The 23,721-nt window shown below is 39.3% G+C and overlaps 1 protein-coding gene across 3 annotated transcripts; it reads right to left on the bottom strand.

Moving 5' to 3' along the window:
* Nucleotides 1–64: 64 nt before the first annotated feature.
* On the bottom strand, nucleotides 65–10,087 carry nufip1 (nuclear FMR1 interacting protein 1). Of its 3 annotated transcripts, none has more exons than XM_017482489.3 (10): nucleotides 9,746–10,087; nucleotides 9,305–9,369; nucleotides 9,016–9,120; nucleotides 8,834–8,896; nucleotides 7,874–7,950; nucleotides 7,652–7,744; nucleotides 7,309–7,499; nucleotides 7,051–7,209; nucleotides 2,795–3,057; nucleotides 65–1,035 (listed from the first exon to the last, which is right to left on the bottom strand). In XM_017482489.3, exons 1-10 carry the CDS (start codon nucleotides 9,951–9,953, stop codon nucleotides 931–933), a joined length of 1,329 nt encoding a protein of 442 aa, XP_017337978.1. In that variant the 5' UTR covers nucleotides 9,954–10,087; the 3' UTR covers nucleotides 65–930. The 3 variants fall into 3 exon arrangements, with proteins under 3 accessions (XP_017337978.1, XP_053540012.1, XP_017337979.1); XM_053684037.1 differs by having other exon boundaries at nucleotides 9,016–9,117; XM_017482490.2 differs by having other exon boundaries at nucleotides 7,051–7,191; nucleotides 9,746–10,086.
* Nucleotides 10,088–23,721: the final 13,634 nt, after the last annotated feature.

Below are 23,721 nucleotides of genomic sequence, written 5' to 3'. Positions count from 1 at the left end.
AGTAGTCAAATGTGTGCAGTATGTGTATATAAGACGTGATATAAAATTCAGTCAAATCCGGGGGTTCATATTTGTTACTTTTTATGTCCATTAAACAAACTGTTAGAAAATGATCATTACAATAATCCATATTCACATGGGTTAACATGTAATCAAACACAAATAAAAAGCATTATTCATTGTTAAATATGTGTTTTAAAAAACACGAATACACACAAATGTCCCAGTCTTCGTTCTGTGTTGCTTGTCAGTTAAAATTAAGCAGCATGGCACAGGTGATCAAGGGCGTCTCGAGATAATATACGCCTCATTTGTAAGCATTTTATGCTCAGGTTTCCATTCTGCTTTAGTCAACATTCTTGGTGTAATCACTTATTTGAAAAGATTCAAGGGACTCCGAACAATAATTAATCTTCACTGTTATCAAGTAACAAAATCAGAAAGCCTGATGGCCTCTAGTAAAAAGCAACTGTGGTGTATTCTGACTGATAATGATTTACTGAGTGTAAGGGTTGCCTGGGTGAATCTCCATTCTGTGGTACCCCACTGGAACAATCAACAGTTACTAAACTTTAAGCAAATATCAGCAGAAGTGACCTTGTCTGATGTGCGTGCGCTGCACTGAGGAACAAAACGCTTATTAGGGCAATGAACTTTTGTTTAAACAAGGTCAGCTATGTCTTGACAGTGACCAACAGAATACAAAACTCCTTATGGCTGTGAGCAGTAGTCTCCTTTTCCTGCCTTATGTCCTTTACTGCACAGTATATCCTGTGAAACAAAAGAAGCATCCTCAACCTGTGACTGGCTGACCAAGCAACTCATCACCACACTAAATACTCCATTCCAGAGATAATTACATTATGCCACTTCCACCAACATCATTTCCTAACACAGAGCCATTCACAGTTACTGAAGCAACATCAGGCATCACCAGGTTGGAATTTTTACTAGACCAAAGAATTCCTTATGGATTATATAGCGAATGCACTGAAGCACCACATTCCTTTCATGCCGAATATCCGGGGCCAACAACTGTAAGGAATAAAATACAACACTGTTTATAATAAATTAATGAATCATCATGCATCATAAGACACATACATGTGTACATACATGTGTAAGACACAAACATGAATACATGTTTAGAAGAAGAATTGATAATAAATAAATCAGAATAAACCCAACAGATCAACTGAAAGTAATGTGTATGCCACGGTGGTGTGAAAAAGTATTTGCCCCAATCCTGATTTCTTTAGTTTTTGCATACATCTCATACTAAATAGTTTTAGATCTTCAAATGAAATACAACATAAAACAAAGCCAACCTGAGTAAACAACAGTTTTTAATTATTTTTTTTATTGAATCAAAAAAATAGTTATCCAACACCTATCACCCATGTGAAAAACTAATTTCCCCATTAAATTTAAAATCTGGTTGTGCCACCTTTAGCAGCAATAACTGCAATTAAATGTTTCTGATAACTGGAGATCAGTCTCTCACAGCACTGTGGTGGAATTTTGACCCACTCTTCTTTGCAGAACTGCTTTAGTTCAGTCACACTGGAGGGGTTTCAAGCATGAACTGCTTTTTTAAGGTCTTGCCACAGCATCTCAATTGTTTAGTCAGGACTTTGACAAAGCCACTCCAAAACTTTACTGTGGCTTTTTTTGAGCTATTCAGAGGTGGACTTACTACTATGCTTTGGATATTATGCTTTGTCTTACTGAATAATCCAGTTGCACTTGAGTTTCAAATTATGGACTGAACACTGGACATTCTCCTTTAAATTTTTTGGTAGAGAGCCGAATTCATGTTTCTCTCAATTATTGTAAGTTGCCCAGGCCATGAAACAGCAAAGCATCCTCACACCATCACACTTCCACCACGATGCTTGACCGTAGTTATAATATTCTTTTTGTGGAATTCTGTGTTTGGTTTACGCCAGATGTAACAGTACCCCTGTCTTCCAAACAGTGCCATTTTTCAATTTGTCAATCCACAGAATATTCTCCCATCCAGGTAAAATGGGGCAAAATTCTTCTGGGTTAGCAGTGGTTTTCACCTCGCCACTCTTCCATGGATGCCATTTTTGCCCAGTGTCTTTCTGATAGTGGAGTCATGAACAGTGACCTTTATTGATGCAAGACAGGCCTGTAGGTCCTTTGATGTTGTCCTTGGCTCTTTTGTGACTTACTGGATGAGTAGTTGTTGTGCTCTTGGAGGAATTTTGGAAGGTCGGACACTTGTGGGTTGGTTCACTACTGTGCCAAGTTTTTTCATTTGGGGATAATGGCTCTCGCTTTGGTTCTTTGAAATTGCTTTGTAACCCAGACTGATGTATTGCAATCACCTTCTTCCTCATCATTTCTGGAATTTCTTTCAATTTTGGCATAGTATGTTACTGGGTAAGACCTTTTAACCAAACTTCATGTTGTTGAAAAAGTCCTATTCAAGTGTTGATTTTATTGAACAGGGTTTGCAGTAATGAGGCATGGTTGCATGTAGTTCAGCTGAACCCCGTTGTGAATGCAGTTTCACAAATTTGGGGATTTAGGAACTACCTGGATAAATACATTTTCACACAGGCCCAGTTGGTATTGGATAACTTTTTTGCTCAAATAAATAACTATCATTTAAAAACTGTATTTTGTGTTTACTCTGGTTGCCTTTGTTTTATCTTAGATATTGTTTTAATTTCTGAAACAATTTAGTATGAGATATACACAAAACAGAAGAAATAAGGATGTGGCAAATACTTTTTACAGCACTGTATATTGCAGCATTTCTCACCATCTCTAGTAAAGTGGGACAACACTTCTGAGGTCCAGTCATAGGTTCATTATGTTGTCTTCCCCTTCGTCTACCTCCACAACTCCCTCCGCTCCTCAGAGGATGCGACACGGACTGAGGATGTGGTACTCGATGGTTAATCTCCGATTCCTCAGTTGTTGGCCTCCTTTCAGGCACTGGTCGGCTTTGGTTTGGGTTCGAATGAGCTGCAAGCAGGGCCTTGTTCTCTTCTAAAGCCAGAGCACTTTTCAGGATTGGGGCATCTGAGAAAAAATTAATAATAAAAACACAAGGCACTTGTAAATATAATAAAAAGGTCTGTGCAATACTGAAGAAAACCTAGTCATTTTTAGAGAAAGATACAGGTTGGCATCATCCCATAGAATTACTGAGTCACCTTTTATTTTGCAGTCAAGTGTTAAAAAAAAAAATTGTGGATAATAATAATAAACTAATTTATTTACAGCTTTTTGGAACAGGCCTGAATTTTCTGTCATCACACAACTGACATTTTACCTGTGGCTGATGGTGTAATTGGTTAGAAAAATGGTACTTGTTCCCATGGTGCATATCCAAAGCGGTCTACTCTCAAACGTAGAATAAGGAAAATTAAGCTTCAGGTTTTTGGGGTTTTTTGGAAAGCCTAAGTCCTCGGTCACACCGACATATCCATACCATGCACCTGCTCATTCAGAATCTGCTGCATCAACTATTTACATACATTTAACTATTTAACGAGAATAGTGAAATAGTGAAGCCAGAATTTATGCCACCTTTGGCAGGTGACTAGGAACTTTTTCATCCATTTCATCTACTTCACAAGATGATTTTACATTTGTCCAACTTTTGGCTTCACAACAGCACAATGTTGCCAAGATACAGCTATTTTTATAATCAGAAACAATTTGTGAGAGCATAGTACTTGTGTGAATTATTTGAACAAAAGATCAAAAGGTTAAACAAGACAATTTTTCACAACCTTCTTAGCTCATATTTACCAAGGGTGCCAATATTAGTGGAGGGCACTGTATTATCTTACAATGAATATTCTCAAATACATGACTTTTCTGCTTCTGCGACTGCAGGTATGACTATCGTACGTCTCTGTGACCTCAACATGTTCCTCACAATCTTGATTACACTGATCAGAACTGCCTACTTCTAGGAAGAAACTTAAGGGTCAACTGTTTTTCCATTGTCCGTTTAACCGTGCGATTTATGCAAGAAAGAGGAAATTTGAACTTTGAGTAAAGTAGTATCTGACCGAAGAGAAAATTGTAATTCTGGAATTGAATAGAGATGAATATGACTGTGTGACAGGTTTTTAAATTCTGTAATTGACCAATATATATCTTTTTTGTGAATGTGAGCAGAAAGTTCCATTTATAAGACCAAGCAGAAAGTCTGTCTCTCCTTGACCAGCAGCGTTAGAATAATTTATCTAAGATGTGTACTTAGCTAGTTTAATTTTTTCAGATAAAAAAAGATATTAAAGAAAATTATGGAAGTATTTTGTGGACAATATTGAAAAGCAATTGCAAACTGTATTTATGTGTTATGCCTGGTCATATTGAAATAGAAATAACCCCATTTGATAATTCATTTCCTCAATGTGGAGTATGGAGCCTGCCAAAATTCAAACGGAATGGCGAATCCCTTTGCATTTCCTATGCCTTGCAGAGAAACCTTCCAATCAGTGTTGGGGTGGGCGTATACTATGGGGCGTGTTTGTATTTGGAAGTGACGTCACTCACAACTGACTGCATTTTAGACTGGCGGTCAACTGAGATTCACTCTTCAATTTCTCACAAAACAAACACACAGAAAGGACAAAATGTGTATTGTCTTACTCTGGAGTGGAAGAAGAACCAAGTACAATCGAATATATTTATCCCCCCCCCCCCGCCCCGCATTAAATCCTTATGAAGCTAATCTCTCAAACACAGCTCACCAGCGCTTTATAGTAATGGAGTCAGTAAGGGACTGTCTAAAAATTGTATCAAACACAGTTTGCAATTGCTTTTGAACATTGTCTGCAAAATACTTCCTTAGAGAACTGTGAACCATTTAGCATACTATATGAATCCCATTTCAACTTCTCTCATTTTTTGTTTTTAACAAAAACCACAAGCCACTGTAGTTGTGATTTCCTAGAAAGCAATGATTCTGCAGCAGTGGCGATATGAAACAGTTCATCAACATATAAAATGGTACAACCCCCACCGGCAAGCTTAAACAACGACTTTTTTCCCCCTTCAGCCTATCGATATTCATTTAAACAGACATGCATTATTGAGTAGAAGGTGGTGTAGAAAAGTTCTTTACATGCTTTACCTACACTCCTTTCTTCATTTATTACTTTTACTTCTGTCAATATTGCACAGTTTTTCCATGAAAATAAATGGGCTACTGATATTCAGTACACCATATGTACTTATATACATCTCCTTTGTTATTTCATATGCTCGGCTTATTTCAATTCAGTTTTGCCTCACCGGTGTACCCTATTAATACACCGTTACCACCTACTGGATATACTTTGAAATGCAGGAACTTGCTTAAATTATTAGTAGCCTAGTAATTTGATACTTTAGAACAAGCATATTCAACTAAGCATATTCAACTCCAGTTTCATAAAACTCTGTGGGATTATTTTTCCATGATTATGTGATGAAAGATACATGATTCAATCATTTAAGATCAATGCAATGAGATTTTTGCTTATCATGATCTCAATGTACACGTGGCTGTCCTTTGTTCACTCTGTTTTTTGGGGGTTTTTTTAGGTCAAGATGTTTTTCTCTTATTAGCCTTGGGTACGTCCTTTGAACGTACTGTACACACGAGTACAAAAGTCAACTGTGTCCAACTTATGTTTAGACTATAGAATGACCAGGCTGTCTTTGTACAAACAATAAATCATCTCCTTGACTATATGCTGGCTCTTGGGTCTTCTGATGCTTCAGTTATCTTACTTTTGGTGAAACTGCAGTATTTTTGATCATTTTTGATGTTAACAGATGAGATATATAAACACACACTTTTCGGTCAAATCATCTTTAAACATTCTATTTTTGTTGTTGAGCCGATTTCGTTATTTGACTAATCAGACCAGAGATGGTAAATGAAAACCTGTGAAAATTCTGGATAAACCGCAGAAGACCGTCTGCTACAGAAGCCATGCTTGTTGTTCAGAAATCTGGAGTCTCTGAACTACGGCCATTTTATTTTCAAGCACTGAATGCTCTGCTACAGTATATTTACAGTTCAGTCTGCCAAAATACTTGACTAGGTCCACACCTGAACACCTGAAGTTAACAACCCCTCTTTAAAAAAGGCCAATGTGAGAATAAAAAAAAATACTAATAAAAAAAATACATAATTGAAAGCAAGTATGATAAATATTATACTAAGTTTGAACAATGCCATTGTATACAATTAAAGACCCCTCCGAAACTATTGGAACAGCAAGGCCAATTCATCTGTTTGTGCTACACACCAGAGACATTTGGGTTTGAGATCAAAAGATGGAAATGAGACGAGAGCTCAGCTTTTATCTCCTGGTATTTACTTCTAGATGTGTTAAACATAAACCATAGAACCTTTTGTATTAGACCACCTAATTTTTAGGCAAGCAAAAGTATAGAAACATAAGTCTTGAAGTAAATGAAAGCAAATAACACTTAATATTTGGGTGCATATTCCAAACTTGCAATAACTGCATCAAGCCTGTGACTCACTGACATCCCCAATTTCTTGGTTTCTTCTTTTGTGATGCATTTCTAGGTTTTTAACACAGCCTCTTTCCTTTGTTTGTTTCAGGGGGTTTCTCCCTTCAGTCTCTTCTTCAGGATGTGAAATGCATGCCCAATTGGGTTAAGGTCTGGTTGAATTGACTTGGCCAGTCTAAAGCCTTCCACTCTACTTTTTCGCTCACCTACAAATTAGGTATGTTCTATGTCGTTTAACACATGTTCACACATAAATATCAGGAAATAAAAGAATATACATATTTTATTTTTTATTCTAAACCCTCTTCTCATATTCATTTTTGGTCTCGAACCCAAATGTCTTCAGTCTACAGCGAAAATAAATGAATTGGCCTTGCAGTTCCAATAGTTTTGGAGGGGACTGTACACACTAAGTAAGAAGTCCACACATGGCTAATATGTCTATGGACCAGAGTTTTAAAATAAATAAATAAATAATTTGTTGTTTAAAGATGTTTAAAATAATTTCTCCAGGAGGTTGCTCACCCTCTGGTTCTTTGTCACTTTCACTTTCGGTCACATCTTGTCCATAGCTGGATATCAGTGATGCTAGAGCGGAGGTCATACTTTTGGGGGCCACGGACATGGCAGCCTTCGTCTCCTTCACGGACTCCTCTTTCTCAGAATCTGACAAAAATATACAGACTGAAATAATTTGGTGCCTTTAAAGTAAACACAGAGGATAGCATTGGATAAATTCAGATGCACGTTTTGATTAGAAAGCAGAGGCTAGATTTATCTAACCTGGGTCACAGGTGGCCAGGGCTCCTAGAGGATCTACATCATGTGGAGGGCATGCGAGAGGGAGTGCCTGCTCCACATTTTCAGTACCTGGATGGAAGTGTTGATGGCCACCAAATGCATGCCCTCTGTGAGCCTGTAAACTTTCTCCACGATAGTGCCCACCATGCATTCGGCCACGACTCTTAAAATGTCTGTTTAAAACAATGCATTAATAAACACCGGGTATCTCTCAAATAAACAAAAGGCATCAATTTACATTCAAAAGCTAACCATCAGAACTGAATCAATCATCTAAAGCTGTACACTAGCAGCATATAAAAAGCTGAACAACACAATAACATACCCAAACTGAGAAGTTTCCAGCACATCGCCTCTCTTTTCTCTGACCTCCATTAGTTTAATTCTCTTCTCAACATTGCTTTGTGTTGGGTAGTTCCTGCACACAGCATTTATTATTCTCAAACTGCTGAAGACATTACAGTAAGTATAATAACAATTAAATAACTGACAATTACAAGCTACCCAGTTATGCATTGATTGATGTGTAAAGAGTACTGAGTTATACCGTCTCCGTTCCTCTCTCCATTTTGCAATTTCCTCTGGGGTGTCCAACTTGATTCGCTTTGCTCCTGGGGCATGACTCTGAAAGACAACATGGATCTTAAACTTTAAATAGTTTTTTGACATCCTGAAATGTGAAAAGGTAGACAGATTTAAATTTATTGGTCTAGCTCAGAGATGCACCGATGTATCGGCCGATAAAGGCTATCTTTCCTACGATTGGCCGATAGTTTAAAAACATCCGATGCTCAGGGCCGATTATATCCTGTCAATCAAAAGAGGGCAGGAAAACACATGGATCGCGTGCTGTGTGTAAAGATGTCTCGTGTTGAATGACGACAAAACTGTCGTTTGTAATCTCTGTACCGCTAAAATAGCAGTGAAATCATGTCTACCACCACCCCCCGGCGACTCGCACGATCCTCCCGCGCTGTTCGCGTTTAATTAAAGGGCCAGTACACCAATGAGTAGTATTATTTCATATGCAGTTAATATCAACAAAAACTAAAAAAAAAAGTTTATATTAGACCTATATATCACCAGTTTGATGTTAACGATGAAGTAGAAATGCTTTTGTTTGTGGTGAGTGAATGTGAAGCCTAACAGTAAGTTTTTTAGAATTCTGTCGATGTTAATATGAATTAATAACATTCAATAAGTTAAGAAATCTTACTTTAATCTTCAGAATTGAGTTCATGTGTTAATGTTAATTAGAGTAATGTGTTTATGAGACCAATTACTGTGAAACAACGTGTTGAAATGGAGAGAATAAAGTTTTTATTTGCATTTCTTTCAGAATGGTGGAATTCATTATTATTCATTTATAAGAAGGCATAAAAGGCAGAACTATCGGTATCAGCCAATATCACTCTGAATAATCGTTTTTTTTTTTAGAAATTTAGTATCGGTGCATCTCTAGTTTATCTACAAAAAGGTCTACACACATTTAAGTAGAATTACTCACATTTTTCCAGTGGATTTTGACAAGCTTCTCGTGTGCAGTGAATTTGCAATCATCAAAAGAACACTGGATAGGAAGCACAAAAAAATACCTTCTACATTTCTAATCAAAATGAATTAAAAAAATTTTTTGAATTTGAGGTCTAACAGTTCACATCTATGCAGTTCACCGGTATGATGGATTACCTTTACATGTTGGGCAATATGTTCATTGTATTTGTCTTGGTTTTTAAAACCTCTATCACAAGTATCACAGAAATGGCTGAATTCTGGTTCTTTTGGTTTTTTCTGCTGGGGAGAAAAAAAAAAAAAAACCAAATATACACCACAGTTAAAGTATGACTGCACCTTGGCATAACATGCAGTAAATAGACAGCAATGGACATACTCATACATACATCGATTAATTACAGAAGGTTAAAGGATTATCTTAAAACTGTCAACTGAAAAACAAAACATATAAGCCATATGTTACTCTGTTTCTCCACTGGTTTTGGCCGTGGTCTTGCCTCCCATACTGATATTCATGAAGATGATAACCTGTAAAGTGTCAGATTTATTTGTTTACTTAAATTACAAGGCACATTCACAGATAACAATACCCCTTATACGTCAGACAATAATACCCCTAAGCTGGGAATAGGTATACAGTACAAATACTGATGTTCTTTCAGAAGCAGCCCCCAATAATAACAATAATAATAATAATAATAATAATAATAATAATAATAATAATAGTAATAATAATAATAACCACACGTATCTGCTGGCTTGCTTTAGATAAATTTGGTAATCGCATACGATTACCGACGGTAGATTTGAGTACGATGTAGTGTTTTGGAGTGAGATGAAAGTAATGTGGTCACATGGCTATATGCGCCATGTGCACTGCAGACATCTCTGCCACAGTACCTACCAAGACCGTGGTGTTGACCATAACCCGGACTTCCGGAGCTACGAACAGGACACATGGGGTTGGGACCCCACGGACTTATCGGCGCAGACTGAAACCAGTTCCAGTCTCTTAATGCCTGAAATCCATGCGATTGTTGCTGTAAATTCGGTGGTACTTCTTGAGTCGACCAGCCTGAGTCGCTGAGTGAGCGTCCCTCGGGTTCAGCCATGTCCACCGTCAGTCAAACACAATCACTGTCTACAATATAGACGCTAGAAAACTAGACATCAGTGATGGGTCTCACTACGGAAAATGGAGCGCATCGGCCCAGCGTGGGGACTCTAAAATCTACCACGTGACTGATGACCTCTGACGTCACCGACCCGAAAGAGGGCGTTTCCTTTTCCTTTTCAAAGAGGATGCAGATAGTGGCGTAAACCAAAAACAAAACAAATACAAAATAAGAGGATTACGTACAACAACAAACTTAACAGAAACAAGCCTTTTTTGCCGCTACGAGTCGATAAAACATACGTCTTGGACAAATTTGAACTTGTGAATAAAGTACTTTAACATCACATCGAAATGAACACAAATCAATTACCTTACCCCGATTCGCAACGGCAAGCTTAAAATAATTATTTATAAATTGGGGCGGATTTCGCGGGACGTCAGTTTGACGTCATTCATCTTGCGTTGTGACGTCACGTCCGTAAACAGAAAGAAGACCCAGCTACTATTCGTTTGCTGTGTCTGAAACCGCTCACTCATCCACTCATTCACTATTCCCTATACCAGGGGTTCCCAAACTTTTCCAGGGCGAGGCCCCCCAAATGGCATTAACATTTAACCAAGGCCCCCCTTTTGCAAGATGTCTTTAAAACACATTAAAAATACAGACTTCTGAATATATCCCCCTTTTTATTAATAATTACATCTCACATCTTTACATTACATTACATTAGGAATTGATTGTGTGTGTGTGTGTGTGTGTGTGTGTGTGTGTGTGTGTGTGTGTGTGTGTGTGGTTGTCTGAGAGTGAGAATTTATTTTTCACACCAAATTGTTGAGGACCCCGGGCGCCACCTGGCGACCCCCAAGGGGGCCCCGGCCCCCACTTTGAAAACCACTGCCCTATACAGCCAATGACATTTGAGTCCACTATATGAGGAAAAAGTGAAGGAAAAGGAGTGAGTGGATTCGGACGCTCTCGCGGACATTATGGATTGTACCGTAAAACAGTAAAGTTCAATTTCTCACTGTTCATTTGTTCAACTGATAAAGAGAAAATTTAAAGAGAAAACAAAAACAACTGCTTGTCATGTTTATTTACTATCAGGCTTATTTATTATATTTAATAAATATATTCATTATATTTAAAAAATACATATTTATTATTACATTAAAAAATGTAAGAAGATATTAGACAAAAAAGCCTACATCCAGCTGTTAACTAAATAAGTGATGACTAGATCCTTCCAACTCTTGTCATATACATTCTTTTCTAATATGTATGTGAATACTGTAGTGTGGATGTGTTAACTAATATATGCAAACAATCCACCAAATTATCATTTGATGTGTACAGTTGGTAATTTAAAATTATGTTAAATTGCAAACTAAGTGGCTGAAAATGAATACTGTGCCAATCAATCAATAATTTTTCATTTCGAAATATCTCGATAAAGATATTTTTATAATTAAGAAAAAGTTGCACTTACATTTGTTAAAGTTGCTGCCTCCAATCTTCCCATCCGCCATGTTTATTTTTCTTTTGCTTTCTATCGGCATCTCGCGTTGGAGTATGGGAAATAGTGCATTTGTGAGTGTATATCGGATGTACACTCAAAATCAGAGGGCATTGTGGGTATAAATGAGTGAACGAATGTAGGGAATGAAGATGTTCACGCAGAATTTGGACACCACTACAAAATGGCAGACACCCTATATAGTGCACTATATAGGAGATAGGAAGCGGTTTCAAACACAGCACGTGTTTTGCCCTCCAGGTAGGCATTCCTATAAGAATGTGATGTCACATGAAAACTATGAATGGGTGCTTCTCATTTCTTATTTGTGCATCCTCATTTCCTTTCCTTGTATCTTAGCTCCACCCCATTAGGATGTTGTTGTTTTTTTCATTTAACATAATGAACAGATTATACATTTATAATGGCATTCATAAATGCAAATAAACAGGTATTAAAGCAGGACACATTTCAGCATAAAAAAGAACGGAGTAAAAAAAAAGTTATAAGGAGGGGTCTCTTCATTCCTCTTCTAATGAACCAAGGTCTCTTAACATCCCAGGCCTTTTTAGTTTCCATACATTGCAATGATGGAAAGTAGTTACAAGTGAAGTCTCTTTTAAATACAGACAAATAAAGTTTTGTCTTCATACAGTTTGATTTATGAATAAATAATTTGCCCAGAATCAATATTACATTAATAAAATATTCAGTCGTTTTGTCATCCAACACCATTCCAAATATAATATGATTTCTAGAAGTGGGCAGTGACTGGATCTTTGTCTCCAAGTTCATCAATGAATTTGACACGCTACTGTCCACCATCCCAGATGATGGAACTCCTCTTCTGGTCCTTGGTGACTTCAACATTCATCTAGACAAGCCACATGCAGCTGACTTTCTTTCTCTCCTTCCCACAATCGACCTCAAGCAGTTCACCACACCAGCAACCCACAAAGCCGGCAAACAGCTCAACCTCATCCTCACACGTAATTGCACCACACACAGTCTTCTCATTACTCCTCTCCACACCTCTGACCATTTCTTTATCCAGTTCTCTATTTCTCTCCCCTCACCCCCTTCACTGTCTCCACCCTCTATCTATTTTCATGGCAATCTTCGCTCCCTTTCCCCCTCACACTTCTCCTCCGTTGTCACAACCTTACTTCCCTCTGATAGGCACTTCTCCTCACTTGACTTAAACACTGCAACTGACATGCTATGTTCCACCCTAACATCTTGTCTTGACAGCATCTGCCCCCTAACCTCCAGACCTGCTCGCACATCACCCTCTAGCCCTTGGCTCTCAGAAGCTCTGCGTAACAACTGGGCCAAGCTAAGAGCAGCTGAAAGGAAAAGGCGAAAATCTAACAATTCAACTGACCTAACCAATTACCAGACACTTCTCTCCTCTTTTTCAATAGCATCTCCACTGCTAAAGCCACATACTACCAAGAGAAGATTGGCAGTTCTCCCAACACCCGCACTCTCTTCAAAACCTTTTCCTCTCTTCTCTGTCCCCCTCCTACCCCTTCCCCTACCTCTCTCACTGCAGACGACTTCGCCACTTTCTTTTCCAACAGGGTTACATCAATCAGGAACCAGTTCTCACCCCAGACATGCATAGACCGGCTCCTCCTCCATGTAACCTCCAACTGACTTCCTTCTCTCCTCTCTCAGAGACTGATGACTCTAAACTCCTCCTCTCTAGCCGTCCCACAAAGTGTCCTCTTGACCCTATCCCTTCTCACCTTCTTCAGTCCAGCTCTCCCACACTATTACCTGTACTCACACACATCTTTAACACATCCCTCTCTACTGGCACATACTCTACCTCATTTAAGCAGGCCCGGGTTACCCCACTGCTTAAAAAACCATCACTTAACCCTGCTGCAGTTGACAACTACAGACCTGTTTCCCTCCTCCCTTTTCTTTCCAAAATCCTTGAAAGAGCCGTTTTTAGTCAACTCTCCAAGTCTCTGACTGTTGATGTCTACTTTTATTATTATTATTATTAACTTTTATCATTTTTATTTTACTGTGTACTGCTTATTTTGTGTATAGCGCTTTGAGAAGCATGCTTTATAAAATAAAGTTTATTGTTATTATTATTATTATTAAATACAAGATGTGTTGAATTTACTAGTTAGTTAGAGAATCAAAAGCAGAAAATTAAAAATATGTGTTTACATTATTTTTAAATGACATAGGCTACATTAAAGAAACATATTTTGTCTTTTTTGTAAGCTTCAAGGGTGCTTGAGTCGATCCAGTGGAGACTCAACTGAGAGCGTTATCGATATGCACACAACATCACCGTCAATACTCTGTCCCAGGACCAAATGTAATGTGGCATATAGACAGAAGCAACAAGTTGATAAGATATTGGGAGTCTAAATTTAGGTATATATACTCATTATGCAATTATGATATATTACACAGGGTTTTTCCTGGGTGATAAATGGTTTTGGGGGTAGGTCATCCACATCTGCAAGTTGGTTCAATAAATAATTGCAAATTCTTAATTTACCGTAATACAATTTGTGTTTACATGTGATATATGATTAATTAAAAGCAAAGTAGAATGATGGGCTTAAAAACCTGGACATCTATGATTTACGAAGCTTGGGTTTTCTTTAAAATATTTTCTGTTTTCATGCTATCTGGTTGTAGGAAAAATACCTCCTTTACCTTAATATTTTCCATAAGAAGACTACATTCATAATATAATCATTAAGTAAACAAGAAAACAGCTACTTAAGGCAGAGGAAACAAATATTTTTATCACAGTGTCCACAGTATTATCAGCATCAGGTCCAAAAGCCAGCCTCTGTTATGGTATGGGGGTGTGTCAGTCCCATGGAATAGGTAACTTGCACATCTGTGAGGGCATCATTAATGCAGAAAGATAAGTGCACATTTTTGAGCAACACATGCTCCCATCCATAGCAGGACAACACCAAACCACCAAACCACCAAACCAAATTCAACACCAAACCAAATTCTGCCTGGATTACAAGCGCATGATGGTGTAAGCAGAGAGTAAGGGTGCTAGCATGGGCTGCTTGCAGTCCTGACTTGTCTCTGATTGAGAATGTGTGGCGCATTATGAAGCGCAAAATAAGGCAACGAAGGCCCCGAACAGTTGGGCAGATAAAGTAATGCATAATGGATGAATGGGGGAATATTCTGCTTGCTAAACTTAACCAACTGGTGTCTTCAGCACACAAATGCTTAGTAAGTGTTATTAAAAGAAAAGGTGATGTTACACAGTGGTCTGTCAACAGTTGACTGTCGTAAATTATCCCTGTCCCAACTTTTTTGGAGTGCATTGCAGTCATCAGATTTGAAATGAGTGTATATTTACAAAAATAAATTAAATTCACAAAGTAAAACATCAAATAATGTGTTACTAATGTGTTTTCAATATAATACAGGGTGAACTGAATTTTCAAATGACTTTTCTTTTCTTTTTGCTTTTTTTTTTTTGCATTTTCCATACTGTCCCAACTTTTTCAGATTTGGGGTTGTATAACCAATTGAGGTGTTTTTCTCATAGTGTTCAGACAAGTGATTCTGCTCTGAATTCAGAGCCTCCAAGTGTTTCTGGAGCTCTTTCTGAGTGGTCCTTGGCTCTTGGGCTACTCTTTTGACTATTCTTCTGACTCTTTGGTCAGAAATCTTGTGAGGAGCTCCTGTGTGTGGCCGGTTGGTGATGACCCCAATGACCCCAATGGTGCTTACTGGAGGATTCAGAAGTTTGTAAATACATCTGTATCCGATTCCATCAATATGTTTTGCAACAATAAGGTTCCGAAGGTCTTGGGAGAGCTCTTTGCTTTTACCCATCATGAGATGTTTCTTGTGTGACACCTTGGTAACAAAAAGCCTTTTTATAGACCATCAATTTACTAACCCAGCTGATATTAATTTGCACAGATAGGAGGCATAATTACTTACGGATTTCAGCTGGTTCCTTGCCTTACCTTTCCTTGGATAACTGCTTTTTCTTCGGGTGTTCATTCCATTTTATTACACATAACTTTATTTATGGACTTTAATGTTGTGAATTCTTCATATTTCCAGATTTCTTGAGTTAATACTGATGTCAGGTGAAAAATTCATATGAATAGCCTCATTGGAAATATATTTACAGAAAAAAATGTTGACGCAACCAATGCTCATTTCCCCCATTGTATGTTGAAAGCACTAAAAATTGGCAATCATAAGGATCTAAGCGACTTCAACAAGGGCCAAACTGTGATGGCTAGACAACTGGGTCAGAACATCTCCAAACAGCAGGTCTTGTGGAGTGTTCCCAGTATGTAGTGGTTAGTACCTAGCAAAACGTCAATCCCAGCTGTATAAAGGGTACTCAGCTACAGCAATTGGCACCAGGAGATATGCTCCTTTTATTACCCACTTTGAGCTCCAAATTGCTCTTCGAGGTCACACGGTGAGTCGGGGACGTTGACTATGAGGTAAAGCAAATAGATAGAGGCAGGGCATGGCAAATTTACCACCTCAATCTCCTAAAACCATAGAGAGAGGTGGTCTCCGTGGCTTTAGTGATGGTCATTCCAGAGAGGGAGGAGCTAGGACCAGAGGTGAATCTAAAAACAAATCAATCCACCCTGGTCCCTTATGGAGACCACCTCTCATCATCCCAAATCACAGAGATTGCTAAGTTGCAGGCAGAATTTTCCATGTTCTCACCCCTTACCACCAGGCCACCAGGGGTGGTGGTGTGCAGCCATCCCATCATTTGCCCAAACATTAAAAAAAAAAGTGGTCTGGGAGGAGCTCATGGCCATGCTCTATATGTGTGTAGTCCCACAGTGACTGGTCCAGCCTGATGGTCTTGGTTCCCAAGGCTGAGAGTTTAGTCCGGTTCTGTGTGCACTTTAGAAAAGTCAATGCGTTGTCTAAATTTGACGCATACCCAATGCCACGCATTGACAAACTGCTTGATTGGTTAGGTGTGGCTCGCATTTATTCAACACTGGATTTGACAAAGGGATATTGGCATGGACATGGACAGAATCTACCTTCTACCTAAGCTGCTGCCTATTTAGATGACTTAATTATTTATAGTAATGATTGGCAGTAGCACATGCAGCATCTGAGGGCTGTCCAGAGATCGTTGAGGTAAATTTTATAAAGGTAAAAAACCTTTATGTTTTTTATATGAAGTCTTTGTTGAACTAGTCCACTGTTCACCAAAGGAGACCTGAGCACAAAACTGTATGTGGTAATTGCAGTCCCAAGGGTATTGTAGCAACCATAGTCCAGCAACCACAGCAAGAATGTCCAAGTGGAATTGAGGTCCAAAACTATTTCATGGTACTTCAAGGTAGGGTATCCGAATGGATCAGGCAGGCCCGGAGTGCAGAAAGAGTCAGGATCACTGGCATCTCTATAAAATCATGTGTGGCTCGACAGACAGAGAGAGGGAGAGAGAGGTAAAGAGAGGGAGAGATTGTTAGGTCTGTTTACTATCACGTGATGGATAAGACTGTGTACTTTGCGTAAAAGAAAGTCTGTTCATGGTAAGCCTGAGTTAACAAATACGTTTTTAGCCTAGACTTAAAAACTGAGAAAGTGTCTGAGTTCCGAACACTAATTGAAAGGCTGTTCCACATCTGTGGGACTTTGTAAGAGAAAGCTCTTTCCCCTGCTATAGCCTTCACTATGCGAGGTACCAACTGATATGGCCTGCACCATTTGATCTAAGTAGGCATGGCGGATCATAGAAGACCAAAAGTTCACTTAGGCACTGTGGCACGAGACCGTTTAGTACTTTATAGGTTAGTAAAAGTAGTAGTTTATAATCAATGCGAAATTTCAATGGGAGCCAGTGCAGTGTGGATAAGATCAGGGTGATGTGGTCATACTTTCTGGTTCTAGTAAGGACTCTTGTGTGCGTGTTTGTGTGAATTTGTGAATGAGACACAGTGTAAAGTGCTTTGGTTAGAAGCGCTATGTAAGTGCATATCATTCATGTAGTGACATTATATTTCTTATCTTAGCAATATTTCTGAGATGAAAGAAGGCTATCCTAGTAATATTATCTACATGAGCATCAAATGAAAGGCTGGAGTCAATAATCACACCAAATTATTTTACCGCTGCACATGACGAAACGGAAAGACCATCCAGAGAAACTATGTAATCAGAAAGTTTACTTCTAGCTACACGTGGTCCTAGTACCTCTGTCTTGTCAGAATTAAGGAAGGAAGTTAATAAGCATCTAACATCTAATGTCCTTTACACATTCCTCAACTTTATTAAGCTGCTGTCTGTCCTCTGGCTTTGCTGAAACATACAAATGTGCATCATCACATAACAGTGGAATAATTTGTCCCAGAGGTAATATATATAGAGTAAAAAGCAGTGGGCCTAAAACAGAACCTTGTGGAACCCCAAATTTAACCTCGGTATGTGTGGAGAAGTCGCCATTTACGTCTACGAACTGATAACGATCGGTCAAATAAGACCTGAGCCAGGAGATGGCCGACCCCCTTAATGCCAACAATGTTTTCTAGTCTATCACTGAGAATAGTATGATCTATAGTATAAAAAGCTGCACTAAGGTCAAGTAACACAAGCAAGGAGACACAACCCTGATCAGAGGCCAGTAGTAGGTCGTTTACTACTTTAACTAGAGCTGTCTCTGTGCTGTGATGAGGTCTAAATCCTGACTGATACATTTCATGAATGTTGTTCCTATGTAGGTATGAGCATAGCTGCTATGCTACAACCTTTTCTAATATCTTGGAGATAAAAGGGAAATTTGATATTGGCCTATACCTGGAAAGTTGACAGGGGTCAAGGTCAGGTTTGTTAATCAGTGTCATGTATCAGGGAAGGAACTCTGGACTCCAGTTCCCAGCAGCCACTGCATCACACTCATCAGTCACATGACCACCTGCACCTGTATTCACTTCCTGCTTAATGAGCACGCTTATATATAGTCACTGTTTGCACTGCTTCCTTGTCTCACGTTGTTGTACTGTGCTTTTGTCTATGCTGCCGTGTTTAGATTAAGCCACAGTGTTTCGTATGTTTGTTGTAGAGTCCTTTGTATTTTGTTTACTTGTTATTAAATGTTTGAAAATCTGCGCTTGCATCGGTATCCAAATGGTATCGGTATTCCTGCACGGCTGAGGTCGTTGCTCTGCCTTCCTGCTCGGCTGAGGTCGTTGCTTTGCCATCTGGTTTCGCTGAGGACGTCGCTCTGCCTCCATGTTCCTCTGAAGACATCGCTCCTCTTTTTTGCTGCGCGCCATATGTCACTCCACGGAGGGCATCATTTCCCCCTTGTGCTTCGCGGAGAGCATCGTTCCTCCCTTTGGCTTCGTGGAGAACCTCGCTCCCCTCTCTGGCCTCGCGGAAATCTTGGAGCTTCCCTCTGGCCTCGCGGAGAACTTCGCTCCCCCCGCGGACCATGCGGAGAGCGGCACTCCCCCTTCTAGCATTATGGGAAACGTCGCTTCCCCCTCAGGCTCCGCCTTATTCCTCCCGCTGACTGTGCAGTGGCCATCACTCTGCATTCAGGCCGGAGATATCATGCCCAGGTCTGCTGACACAGATAACCGAGCTCTGCCTTCCTGACCAGTTGGGGACGTTGCTCTGCTTACCTGTTCCACTGAGGACGTCGCTTTGCTTACCTGTTCCACTGAGGACGTCAATTCTCCTTGATAGATTAGAAAATGTTGTTGGTATTAAGGGAACGGTCCTCTCCTGGCTCAGGTCTTATTTGACCGACCGGTATCAGTTTGTAGATGTAAATGGAGACTTCTCCACACATCCCAAGGTTAAATTTGGTGTTCCACAAGGTTCTGTTTTAGGCCCCCTGCTTTTTACTTTATACATGCTACCTCTAGGTCAAATTATTCGTAAACATGGAATTATCTTCCACTGTTATGCTGATGATACACAGCTGTATGTTTCAGTGAAGCCAGAGGACAGACAGAAGCTTAGTAAAGTTGAGGAATGTGTAAAGGACCTTAGATGTTGGATGCTAATTAACTTCCTTTTACTTCATTCTGATAAGACAGAAGTACTTGTACTAGGACCACGTGTAGCTAGAAGTAATCTTTCTAATCTCACAGAAACTCTGGATGGACTTTCCGTTTCGTTATGTACAGCAGTAAAAGACCTTGGAGTAATTATTGACTCCAGTCTATCATTTGATGCTCATGTAGATAATATTACTAGGATAGCCTTCTTTAATATTTCTCAGAAATATTTCTAAGATAAGAAATACATTGTCACTACATGATGCAGAAATATTAGTTCATGCTTTTGTCACCTCTAGGCTAGAATATTGTAATGCCTTTCTGTCTGGATGTTCCAGTAGGAGCATAAATAACACTCCAGTTAGTCCAGAATGCAGCTGCTAGAGTCCTTAGTAGAACCAGAAGATACGACCACATCACCCCGATCTTATCCACACTGCATTGGCTCCCAGTGAAATCTCACACTGATTATAAAATACTATTATTAACTTATAAAGCACTAAACGGTCTCACACCACAGTATCTTAGCGAACATTTGGTTTTCTATTATCTGCCACGCCTACTTAGATCAAAAGATGCAGGGTATTTGATGGTACCTCGAATAGTGAAGGCTACAGTAGTGGGAAGAGCTTTCGCTTATAGAGCCCCACAGTTATGGAACAGTCTTCCAATTAGTGTTCAGGACTCAGACACAGTCTCAGTGTTAAGTCTAGGCTTAAAACGTATTTGTTTACTCAAGCCTATCATGAGTAGACTTTCTATTATGCTAAGCACAGTCCTAAGAATCTCCGCTCTCTCTCTCTTTCTGTCGAGCCACACACGATTTTATGGAGATACTAGAGATCCTGATCCTTTCTGCTCTCCGGACCTGCCTGATCCGTTTCGTAAGTCCTACCTCTGGATAGAGCTCTCATCTACTCCAATTCCAGGTTCCTGGTACTACGACTGCATCTAAGGCCAAACAGACTTCATATAAAATCATAATTAAGTTTTTTTTTACACTATCTGTTGTTACACAGATGAGGACGGGTTCCCTTCTGAGTCTGGTTCCTCTTAAGGTTTCTTCCTCTTAACATCTTAGGGAGTTTTTCCTTGCCACCGTCGCCACTGGATTGCTCAATTGGGATAAATTTGCACATTTAAAATCTGTATACCGTGTTTATATGTTTCTGTAAAGCTCCTTTGGGACAATGTCTATTGTAAAAAGCGCTATACAAATAAAATTGAATTGAATTGAAAAAATTCATGAAATCTTCTATGCTATATAATAATTGTGATTCCGTGGTGATTTTATTCCTAGTTAATTTTATTACTGTGTTGAATAGAAATCTAGAATTGTTTAAAAAAAATTTCTATTAAGGTGGAGATATAGACTTTTCTAGCAGCACTAAGAGATTGTCTATAGTCCAGGAGGCTCTCCTTCCATGCTGTTTGAAATACTACCAATTTGGTTTGATGCCATTTACTTTCTAATTCTTGAGTGGTCTGTTTTAAGGCATGTGTTTGATTGTTAAACCAGGGTGCTAGCTTTTTCTCTATAATTTTGAGTGGAGCCACCCTTTCTAGCATGTAGCGGGGCATTGCCTCTAAGCATTCAGATATCAGATTAGTAGTTTCAGATATTAAATGAAAACCTGCCAGAAAGCTTAAAATGGGCCATGGTTGGATCTTCCAGCAAGACAATGATCCAAAACATACATCAAAATCAAAACAAAAATGGTTTACTGACCACAAAATCAAGGTCCAGCCATTGCTATCCCAGAACCCTGAATTGAATCCCATAGATAACCTGAAAGGAAATCCACTTATATCATGTACTATCTTATATTATAAACTGCTATCAAATACCTATGATGAATGTATTCATTTAACTACCTCTTTAAATAAGCTGATCAACTTTCTTATAGCTGGCACATGTCTCTAGATAAGACTTATTTTCATAGTGTGCTGTGTGTTTTGTTTTGTCTATCTGGCTGGCAGCACTTGCACCAGTAGAAACCATCCACGCATTGCTGTTATCAATGTGTACAATGTGTATAAATACTTCTGTTTTGAATGAATAAACCGGAAGTCTCTGTGAACATTCATATGTGTCAGTGTGTGTGTTCATTTGGACTCTCCAGGCGCCTGAACTCTGCGGTAAACCACACTTTCTAGCTCATAGCAGCACAGAACTAATATTTAATAATTGTAGAACAGGCTGAAAGGGCTGACGGAGATCTGAAGACATAAATATGAGATTCCTGAGATACATGGAAATCTAACAATTTGGTGTCAGAAATGGGATTACTCCGGAACAGGGTAAGGGTTTTTCATTCTTCCCTGATGCAGTGTATTCCCAAACCTGTTGGGGTATAATTCATAAATAGAAATGAGAAATGAGAAATGAGTGATTGTCTGTCATTAATAATCTGTACTCTGATCTATGATCCTCTGTAACATCATGCCTGCCTAATAATTGTATTTTATATTTGTAGAATAATTTGCAAAATTGTCTGTGTGGTTTGCCTACGAGTGTTATATTTGTATTGTTTGTTTAGTATTATTGTATTGTGCGTATTGTTTTCCAAGTTATGGGAAGGTCTCCATCCAGCCCGGCTCTTCCGTCTCCGGGCATGACACCAAGAGACTGGATTGAGACCGTGTTAGGCGGATTATATGCGGTTCCATATTTAGATTGTTTATACGGCTGTTCAGTTGCATGTGCGCCGCAGCTTCAAATTATTTCACTCCATGGTTCCTTTGAGCCACATGTATTTGCTCAGACCAAACAAATGATTTATGACAGGGAAGGTGATCCGGATTGGGATTATGAATATATGGCAAAATGTTATATGGGATGGCTTTGCCTACTCCCCTTATGGAATAAACATTATAATTTGAAGGACAAATTACCTAAAATGTTCCATGTGAATGATAAGACACCTCGCACACCACCACGTAGAAAAAGTTTGACAGTTGCAAGCTGATGGTTTATTGAGTGACGCATGTTTAAAGAATGTCACCGTCATGATGAGTGAACCCACTGAAGACACTGAAGTCAATGTGTCCGCTGTCTCTGATACCTCAGGGAAACCTGAGGGAGCCAGTGGGTCCATAAAAGGCACATGTCATTATTGTAAGAATCCTGGCCACTGGGCTTGTGACTGTCATCTTAAAATCCGAGATAGGCATAGGCAGCAAAAGAGAGGTCAAGGTGGCCATGGTCGTGGTTTTATGGTAAGAGGTGGCCTGCAGTATTTTCCTGCACAATCTGTCCCATATTATCATCCTGGTCAATATCAGCCCGCTCCTCAGATGTATGGCCCACCTCCCTCTGCTACAGGGAGGGCGAGGTCCCAATCAAACCATCAATCAGATACATTTCCACCACCACCTCCTCCTGTACGGCAGGATTATTATTACCACAATCAGTAGGGATGCCCACAGAGCTCTTGTGACCCAGCGTGCCGATCATACTTAAATGTAGCTTTTAATTCACCTCAGATCAAGAAATTACCCATGATTGAATTAAGCGTTGCTGATGTCGTGTATGCTTTTCTTTTAGATACCAGCGCTACTATGTCTTTTGTTGTAAAATTGTAAACTAGGCCGTTAACCCCAAAGTCTGTGAGTTCTGTGGGAATAGAAGGGGTTGTGACTGAACAGTATCTTACACCATCTTTGCATGTGTTTCCATGTTTGGATCCTGAATTAATTTTTGTAAAATGAAAATAAATTTGTAAACATGCAGGAGTGCCCGTTTAATCTCTTATGACGTGACTTAATGAGCAAACTGCATCTCACACTTGCATTCTCGGGCTCTAAATTGGTGATATCTACACCTCTGCTGGTGGAAACGGCAATAAACTATCCTAAATCAGCTGTCCAATGTGTCTCATTCTCTCTGTTTTCTCACACTGAATCCTCAGACCCAAGGTTACAGTCTCTGCCTAACTCTCTGTGGACAAGTCACAAGGACGAAGTGGGACATGTGCAATGTGTTCCTTATCAGGCTAAGTCAAAACATTCTAATCCTGTGTATGTAAAACAATATCCCTGGTCTGAATCGAAAGCCCTTGGTATTGATGTTATTGTTAATTCTCTATTACAGCAAGGCATTCTGAAGCCCTGTGTGAGTCAGTATAACACCCCTGTCAATCCTGTTCCTAAGCTTGATGGAACGTGGAGATTCACACAGGACCTCAGGCGAATAAATGAGGTTGTGATACCGATTTCACCTGTTGTT

The sequence above is a fragment of the Ictalurus punctatus genome, chromosome 12, assembly GCF_001660625.3.
Source record: "Ictalurus punctatus breed USDA103 chromosome 12, Coco_2.0, whole genome shotgun sequence".
Classification (NCBI taxonomy): domain Eukaryota; kingdom Metazoa; phylum Chordata; class Actinopteri; order Siluriformes; family Ictaluridae; genus Ictalurus; species Ictalurus punctatus.
Note: the sequence above shows the minus strand (reverse complement) of the source record. Positions and strands in the feature narration are given on the sequence as shown.